The 9,666-nt window shown below is 36.6% G+C and overlaps 1 protein-coding gene across 1 annotated transcript; it reads left to right on the top strand.

Moving 5' to 3' along the window:
* On the top strand, positions 7,317-9,477 carry LOC109833538 (UDP-N-acetylmuramoyl-tripeptide--D-alanyl-D-alanine ligase-like). Its single transcript, XM_020401254.1, has 3 exons — positions 7,317-7,344; positions 7,573-7,621; positions 7,944-9,477. Exon 3 carries the CDS (start codon positions 8,198-8,200, stop codon positions 9,368-9,370), a length of 1,173 nt encoding a protein of 390 aa, XP_020256843.1. The 5' UTR covers positions 7,317-7,344; positions 7,573-7,621; positions 7,944-8,197; the 3' UTR covers positions 9,371-9,477.

Raw genomic sequence — 9,666 nt, 5'->3', positions numbered from 1 at the left:
GCCGACGCCGCGACGAGGCACATCGCCGAGGAGAAGCTCGACGGAGGCGCGGGGAACGGAGCGGTGGGGGTTGGGTATGATGGGAGGGGGAGTTACGTGGCGGTTTGGAAGGGGAGGGGATTGGAGGTGGATGCTTGTTTGGTGGACCCGAGGGATCGGGAGGTGGGAGTGAGGGTGGTGATGGTGGTGGCGGCCGGAGGGTTGGAGGGGATTCGGGCTTGAGAGAGATGGAGGTGGATTTGAGGGAGGAACCAAATAAATTGGGGGAATGGGAAAATTTGGGGGGAATTTTAAATTTTATTTTTAAAAGGGGGCAAACATCCAAGACGGAAATTTATGTCTAGGACGCTTAGCTTATTTTTAAAATAAAAATAAAAATATAAGAACTGTCTAGGATGATATCTTATACAAAAATTTCTGTCTAGAATGTTTTATCTTATACGGAATATTCTAGATGAAAATTTCTCGTCTAGTTTAATAGCAAACTAGGCGGAAAAAAATTCGTCTAGTTTAATAGCAAACTAGACGGAAAAAATTCCGTCTAGAATATTCCGTCTAGGATATGAGCTTTTTTACTAGTGTATATATTACTTATAAAGTGTCAAAACTTTTGATTTTCCTAAAATATCCTTCAAAATTCACTCAAATCACCATATTGCACTCAAATAAATATGCAACCCAATTTAATTAATTAAATCATCAAATGTAATAATTACACAAAACCATACCACCCTTCAAATTAATTATGTAACATCTTGTAAACTTTACTATGTGCACTAAAATATAGAGGGTAATGTATTAAACCAAATTGCTTGCTCTGAATTTCAAAGATTGAGTTATGGTTTTCTCTCTCAATTAAAACCAGCTAATTAAATTATGGAGAGTTAATTAATTTTAAAGATGGAGACGTGGCATTTACGCTTTCTCAATTAAAATCTATTAAAATGTAGAGCGCTTGAAATTCCAAAGGTAGAGTTACCTACCGAAAAAGAGACCTTTTTGCTGGTAAAAAACCAAAAATTATTTTAACACTACAAAATTACGGTAAAAGTGGTGATTTTCAAAAGACATCAAGAATAATTTCATATCAATAGCATGGCAGTGAATGATGCACCGTTAGCGGACCTTGACTCTATTCCAATTAAATAAGTCTGCAATCATTATAAGAATGAAAATTAACGAAGTCTCAGATACTTGTGAAGATGAATTATACGAAGAGATTGAAGTTCACTGTGACTTGTGAGTACCAGGTTCTCCTCAGGCTCATCGCTCATTATGCCAGTGAATTCAATCTCCTTCTCCATATAATTAGATGAACCATGGCTAGATTTCTTTCAAAAAAAACCAGGTTCACAGATTATTGCACCAACCTCCACCCTAGGAGAAGATTGTTGCATGGGTTTGAAAATTAAGTTTTCTTCTACTTTTTGATGTAACGTTTATCTTCAAATATGTTGTTGAGGACTACTGACCTCTAAATTAATGAGCCAATTGTTTGCTCCTGATCCAAACCCGCGATGAAGGTGATAACCAGGTAGACTTCCATCAGCGCATACTGCGAAAGTAGGAACATTATAGGACAATAACAACATAAACTCGAGCTAAATTAAGATGAAAGTAAAATAAGAAGTGATAAGACACTGAAAGATCGATCGTGAGAGGGTACCTGTATGTACCAAAATCTTAAAACTTAATGGTGAGAAAGGGGATGATTCCTAGGATCTAAGACCCGCGCTTCATTTCCAAATTAATGGGGGATGGCATTGAAATAACTACAGAACGAATTTTCTGGTGATTAAATCAAAATATAAAATTCTAATGAACAGGAATGACTCCTTCAAAATTATAATTTGATCAGTTCCTTATCTCGAATTGCTTGTGACTGGTTCTTAATAGAAAAATAAAAGTGAAGTTGAAAGGTTAAAAGTTATATTTGGAAGAGTAAATGACAGGGACGCAGGGTTATGTGAAATTAACCTTAAATGAGAGTTTAATGTGCATAGAAAAAATTAATTAAAGAGAACCTTGAAGGTTGGAAGTTATATTTGAAAGAGCAAATTATTTACTAATACTAATAATTTAATAAACAGAGATTACAACAAAAGGGCAAAATAGGGGAAAACAAGAACAGATTTGAGTGGGTTGAGGAAGCAGATGGTATGAAGGGCAACACGTTGTTCATAGGTCACAAGTCCTGCTTGTCCTTTCCTAATGGGGGAATATATATCCTGAACTAAGACCGGACTGCATCTACTACTTGGACCAAAATTTGTGCCGTGCGCATAATTTGAGAATGTTTGACATGGAAAGCAAGAAGGATGCGCTCATAAAAACACTTGATCCTGTTACCCCTCTACGTCCCCATGAATGGATCCCTCTCACTCCCTTTTGATGCGGATGTTTTAAGTTAGCGATTTGCTTGGATTTTTACTGTTTTTGGTGTCTGGGACACCTTAGTTTTTTTTTAAAAAAAGAGATTTGACTTGAAAAACAAGGAAAAATTCCCAACTTTTTTTTTTTGTTTCGTTTTCTTTTCCATCATTTTCCGCTCCGCTTCTTTTTTGTCTTTGTTGTTTGCGCTTTATATTTTTCTTCTTTATAACGTAAGCAGTAAACCGTCCCCCTTTATATTTTTGCCTATTTTAGTAGAACATCATCAAATACAGAAACCAGAAATCAACAGAACAAATAAAAGTCTCATAAGATTCACTAATCTCTCCTATTATATTTGAACCTTATAAAAACGTGATAGCAGAAATGTAATACTATTGTATTAAGTATTGGCATATATGGTTTTGAAAGCTAAAAAGTTTGGTGAGAAATGGATAAATTGGGTGAAAATGTGCTTAAAAGGAGGCATGTCAACTATAAATATCAATGGTAAACCTGAGAGTTGGATTATGTCTAAACGTGGTGTTCGTCAAGGAGACCCTTTATCTCCACTTCTCTTTGTGTTGGCGGCTGATTCTTTTACTAGAATGCTATCTTTAGCAATTGATTCTCACCTTATTGAGGGTTTAGGCCCTGTTAACATGAATCATAAAGTGTTCTGCTTGCAATATGCAGATGATACTTTGATTTTTTGTAAAAATAAAAGAGAACAATTAACAGTTTTGAAACTGATATTGTATTGCTTTGAATTGGCATCTGGTTTGAAAATAAATTTTAATAAGAGTGTTCTTATTACTCTTGAGGACAATGAATCTTTACAACAGAATTTGGCTACTATGTTGAATTGTAAAAGTGACAGTTTTCCTATCACTTATCTTGGAGTACCGTTAAGGCCAGACAAATTAAAAAAAGGATGATTGGCTTCCTTTGGTTGAAAAAATAGAGAGGAGATTAGTATTGTGGAAAGGTAAATCATTATCAAGAGGTGATAGACTAGTTTTAGTTAACTCAGTCATGTCCTCTATATCAATTTTTTTGTTATCTTTCTTTCTTTTTCCTTCATGGGTCATTGATAAAATTGATAAGTTGAGAAGAAGATTCTTGTGGATTGGGTCCTTGGATCATAAAGGATACACTAATTTGGTAAAATGGGAGGAGGTCTGTAGACCTAAATATTGTGGTGGCTTGGGAATCATAAATTTGAGAATTTTGAATAGAGCTTTGTTAGGAAAATGGCTTTGGAAATGGTTTGATGGAAGTCCAGGTCTTTGGAAACAAATTAGCTTTCATAAATATTTTGAAAGAAAAAGTTGGACATATTTTTTATACTCTAGGAGAGTTCTTTTATCACATTTTGGAGGAATCTCTGTGTTAATATTAAAAGTTTTTTATGTAGCTCTCAAGTGGAGGTTGGAAAAGGAGATTACACTTTATTTTGGCTTGACAAGTGTGTAGGATCATTTACTCTTGTAGCTCTTTTTCCATCTTTATTTATTATTACATCCTTTCCTTTTGCTACTGTTAGTAGTATGAGGAAAAAAGAGAATAATATGTGAAGATGGGTTGTCAAGTTTAAGAGACAGTTAACTGGGTTTTTTGTTTCTCAGTTCTTTTTTTTGATGAATTTGCTTAATTCCATTTCTTTAGAGCAAAATGAGGATAAAAGAAAATGGTTGTGGGAGGCAAAAGAGAGTTCCACAGTAAAATCTTTCTATCAATTTTTAATTGATGGAGGTTTGAGGTATGATTGTACAAATCTATGGAAGCTTCCTATTTCTTTAAAAGTGAAGTTCCTTGTCTGGTTGGCTCTAAAACAGAGTTTGAATACAAAAGATATACTGGAAAAAAAAGGAATTCAATTGGAAAAAGTTTGTTGTTTATGCTCTAAATTGGAGGAGAATCATACACATTTATTCATCAAGTGTGAGTTTGTTTACTCAATATGGAGATCAATTCAATTCAAACTAGAATCTGAGGATAATTTTAATTTGGGATCCTTAAAAGAAGTATGGCTTAACTGAGAAGTTGGTGATGATGAGAATTGCAAAATGAAAAGAGATGTTTTTATTTGTTCTCTAGTTTGGTGTGTATGGCAGGAGCGTAATGACAGACTTTTTTCTAATAAAAGGAAGAAGTCTCTTGAGCTATTAAACAAAATCATGACTTTCTCAACCTTTTGGCTAGGTTCTAAGATTGCTCTGCTCGGGCTACCAGACTACAGGAAAAAAGAAGGAAGATGAATGCTGATAGTTTGCAAGTGGTTGGAGCTGCTGGAAGAGAAAACAGAGATTTGGTGCATGCGGTGATCCAGCTTGAATGATTTGCAATCAGCTCAGTCTTGATATTGTCTTATACCTAATCTTTAAAACTTTCTTAAAGTTGGATTTGGTTTACTTGTGGTTTTTGTTAGCAGCTATTAGGTCCAAATCCTTGTGGAGGGATTTATGGATGGGTACAGTGTGGTGTTTCTTCATGCTTTGTAGTTTTTTGTAGTGGACTTCAGTACACACTTTTGGTTGTGGTGTGTATTTTCATGTAACAACCACTTTCGTTAATATTTAGCTGGCTGGATTACCTTTGTGGTAATCCATCCTTTTTCTCAAAAAAAAAAAAAAAGTATTGGCATATATACACGATGATAGGCAATCCTGTTACCTGATATCTGTGTTTCTTTTAAGCATGAGAATGATATTTAGTAGCCAGTGGTTCTGCATTTATATTTGCCAGTGGTACAAGTAAATTTGTTGGCTTGGCTTGAAATTTACTGAGTCAGGTTTCTTGGACAGTTGTATTTATTCATATTTGCGCACTTACTTGGCATACGAAGGAAGTAAAGAAAAACTCTTTCGCGTAACCAAATCTTATGCCCTGTTATACAAAAAATATTTTGCTGGATATTAGTGTCTCTTTGACGTCAAATTATGTGGATGTATGTTGGATTGTTTTACATTGCTAGTTCACAGCTGAAGCACCAATTTCCAGATTTCCTGTTATATTAAAAACTATAATTGAACTTACTGCTGGATGTACATTGCTAGATGACGGCATTCCAATGGCTTAAATTCTGTGGTAAAATGGTTCTCTATAAGATCTCTAGTTTACTTAGTTATCTCATAGAAAGAAGAATTAATGTGTTTTATGTTGTATTTTCCAATATTAGCTTCCCAAAATTATCCCAAGTTCTACAATAAACTCTCAAATGTTATTAGTTCGAAATTACACACCATTGAGAGTCACATTTCGAAAAGTTTGGGATAGAGGGTTATCAAATAACTGTTCGTATAATTTAAAATAACTAGTTTAAGGTTTTCAGAGTACTAAGAATTTAGAGTTCTAATACAAAACTAGAGCCAATTATCTTATATTGATGAATAGCCTTTTGCGTTACAAGTTTCAGTTATATCAGAGAATTGTGAAGAGAGTAGGAACTCTTATGTTCAAGCTGAACCTTGAAATGTCCTCTACTCAGTGTTTCTAGGCCTCAGCTAATTTCTACTATAAAGTGCTACAATTGCGTACGAGGTTGAAGAACCGATAGATGAATGAATCGGTTAAAATTTTTTGCATGTATCTGTAGAATGACTGAAGAATTTGAGGTGATAGTGTGGTGAGGAGTTATTTTTGAATATTTACTGGTAGGTTGCATTTAGATCTGTTGGTTTAGTTTTAATATTATACTTTAGTCAGCTTTGAGCTGCAGAGTTCTCAGATAACTGTGTTTATTTATACTAGCTAGCACCTTTATCTGGCACTGAAGAGACTGAGGGGAAAGTCTTCAGAATAACGACATATCCAATGCCTGTTATACAACAAACAATTTAAATTTTTTGCAGGATGTTAGTGTCTCTTGACATCAACTTATGCGGATGATACAATCATACATATATACTTACAACATACATGCATACACACGTTCATACCTACATAGATGCATGCACGCACAAACACAATACTAATTTACTAAGAAAAAAACCGGGCAATATTTTGAGCATCAAATTTCAAAAGTTACTGAATTCTAACCTCACTGCTGGATATAGTGTTAGTCAACAGCCTGATAACTTAAATTCTGCGGGTAAAATGGTTCTTGATAAGTTCCCATTTTATTTAATTTCACAAAAAAGAGATACGATGATTTATGTTTAATTTTTCAATATAAAACCCCAAAACCATCCTCAATTTGTCGCTATATCCTGAAATATTAATAGTTCAGATATACATATTATTTTTTTGTTCTAAAATAATAAATTTAGGATTTCCAAAAATATTAAGAATCTAGAGTTCTAAGATCAAATTAGAGATAACCTGAGGATCTTCTATTGATCAATATATTGTGTTAAATGTTTCTATTGTATCAGAGATATTTGTGGAGAGGAGAGGATAACTCCTCCATTCAAAAGGTGAACCAGGAAATAAGTCATCTGATTAGAGTTTCTAGGCCGAAATTAATTTCTACATTTCTACTTTGAATTTTAAGCACTCGGACGCAAAGTTAACTAGTTATCTTATTACTGATAAAAAAATATTGTATCGCTCAAGCAGACTATAACTGTACATTAAAATGGTAATATCTTCTATTCATCAAGCGGAACCATGGAAATTAGTCTTCTATTCAGTGTTCACATGACTCAATTAATTTCAAACATTTAATTTTACTCACTCGGACACCAAAAGTTATCTGGTAATCTTATAACCAAGGAAAATCTTATTATTAAAAGATTAACTTTGACACCCCGCAGTTTGCTCTTGCCAAAAAAGTACCGTGTAAGTTGAACAAAATTTTAAATCTGGTCCCCTCAAACTTGCACCTTTGAGGCCTGACAAAAACAAAATTTTAAATCTGGTCCCCTCAAACTTGCACCTTTGAGGCCTGACAAAAACAAACTCCCGAGCAAGAGTTAACTATGGTGTGAACTAACTACCGCTGGTGATCCAGTTGTTAGGAGGTTCAATACGGTTCGCACCATCTTAGGTTCGATTTGGAGTTGGGTTATAAAAAAAGAAAAAAAAAAGAAAAAAAAAGTTATGCTTTGGGGTATTTGAGTGCAAATAATCCTTTTTCTTTTGCTTGATTCATTGTTTTCAGCGTCTCTTGCTTGATTCATTGTTTTCTCATGGGAAACACATGATTTCAGCGTCTCTTGCTTGATTCATTGTTTTCTCATGGGTACTTTCTACTTGCAGGAAGAAGACAGTAGACGCACAGAGGAATCCGAGGAGAAGCAGAAGGAAGGTAGATCGCAATCACAGCAGCAATGGTTTTTTTTTTTTTTTTCCTACTGGGTTTTATTCTCTATCGAGGACATCTTCATCACCAGAAGAGGGTTTTTCTTTTTAAATCTAAAACTTCTTTCTCATTTTCTTTTGCCTAGCCTTGGTTTCAGTTCCATTTGATTAAACTTTGATGGAGACCCTTTGTTGGAGTTATCATGGGTTTAGGGTTTTGTCCTGCCCAAATAGTTATTTCCCTTCCAATTCAAGCAAAAACACCTCTTCTCCCAATATCAAATTCAACCTCAGGAGATCTCATTCAAGAACACACTCACCTTCTCCAGGTTCTATTCAAGATCACTCCTTTCAATCTGTAAACAAACACAGTGATCACCTGTGGAGCGCTTTAGAACTAGCCGAAGCCGTGGGCGGGGAGGTTATTCAATGGGGTCCACCAGGGACAGTCTCAACAGACACCCAGAAATTGGTGCCCGGCCAGTGGTTCTTTGCCCTCATCGGACCGAACTTTGATGGCCACAAATTTATCCACAAGTCATTGGCGCTTGACAAGGGATGCATCGGTGTCGTAGGAAACAGAATGTGCGACGATTGGCCTGCCGGCTTCATCAAGGTAGAAGGTGACACCATGGTTGCCCTCGAGAAGTTGGCTCGGTATGCTAGGGATCGTTTTCGTGGATTAGTGATCGGTTTGACTGGAAGTGTGGGGAAAACGACTACAAGAACCATGATAGCCCACGCCCTCGAGAGCCTTGGAAATGTCTATCAGACTCCGGGTAACTTAAATTATATTGTTGGGGTTGCGTTAACGGTGAGTGCAATTTCTTTGGATGTTGCGGCTGCGGTCGTGGAGCTGGGGATGAGCGGTCAGAGAGGAGAGATTTTGAAGATGGCTCGAATGTGTCGTCCTCGCGTGAGAGTTGTGTTGAATGTGGGTCATTGTCATATGGAGCATTTCAGGACTTTGGACGATGTTGCGAGAGCCAAAGGAGAGCTGTTAACGGAGGCTGAGCCTGGGGATATTTGCGTGTTGAACGCTGATGATCCCTTTGTTATGAACATGCCTGTTGCAGATGGAGTCAAGAAGGTGCTTTTTGGCCGGAGAATAGGATGTGATGTGCGTCTAGTTTTAGCTGAATGCGTAGATGGAGGTCGTGCAGTTCGTGTAGTCCTAGAGAGTAAGAGTGAGATGGTCGAGTTTAAATTGCATGGTCCTGGTTTGCATTTAGCTGTGAATGCTTGTGCTGCTGCTGCGGTTGCTGCTTCATTAGGAGTACCACTTCCTCAGATTGGAAAATCATTATCAAAGTTCAGACCTGTTCATATGAGATCACAGATGGAAGTCTCCCAGCATGGCATCACAATCATCAACGATACATACAATGCTAGCCTCCCCAGCATGATTGCAGCGATCAATTCACTTTCATCGATTGATTGTTGCGGACGAAAAATTGTGATACTTGGAGACATGTTAGAACTTGGTGAAGAAGAAGGAAGGACGCATGAACTGGTTCTTAAACTCTGTTGTGATGCTTGTCTCAGTATAATCATCCTTGTTGGGGATAGATTTCTTTCAGGTGCTACAAGTCTAAATCTTGTGGGAAGGTCGAATATAATCTGTGTGCCTGACTCAGCATTCCTTGTGCCGAAAGTTTCAGAATTTGTGGCACCTGGAGATGTTGTTCTGGTAAAAGGAAGTCGTGGGATGAAAATGGAAAAGGTTGTCGATGCAATTATGGTGATAGAAGACTGAAGGACTTGCCATCTATGTGAACCTCTCCATCTACGATATGCTTTGTAAGGGTAATTTGAACTCACCTCTGTATCTCATGGTAAAAGCCTTCTGAGAACCTCTTTTAACTCTGAGTGTCCTACGCATTTTATTACTGCTTATGGAAAAATGCATATTCTTCTCTAGTTCCTAGGCTTTATACCTGTGACCACCGATCATTCTTCTTACATTTCTCTTATAAATTATTACATGTCGTCTACAGAGAGTTTATTGGCTCTCTTTTTCTTAGAATTTGAACACCCCCCACATCCCCTCCC

Source organism: Asparagus officinalis, chromosome 3, assembly GCF_001876935.1.
Source record: "Asparagus officinalis chromosome 3, Aspof.V1, whole genome shotgun sequence".
NCBI classification, from domain to species: Eukaryota; Viridiplantae; Streptophyta; class Magnoliopsida; order Asparagales; family Asparagaceae; genus Asparagus; species Asparagus officinalis.
The sequence above is the reverse complement of the archived record's forward strand: the minus strand, read 5'-3'. Positions and strand labels throughout refer to the sequence as shown.

What these genes read in the sequence shown, in the direction of transcription:
- LOC109833538 (XM_020401254.1), top strand. Translation starts at nt 8,198, where the DNA reads ATGTGCGACGATTGGCCTGCCGGCTTCATCAAGGTAGAAGGTGACACC.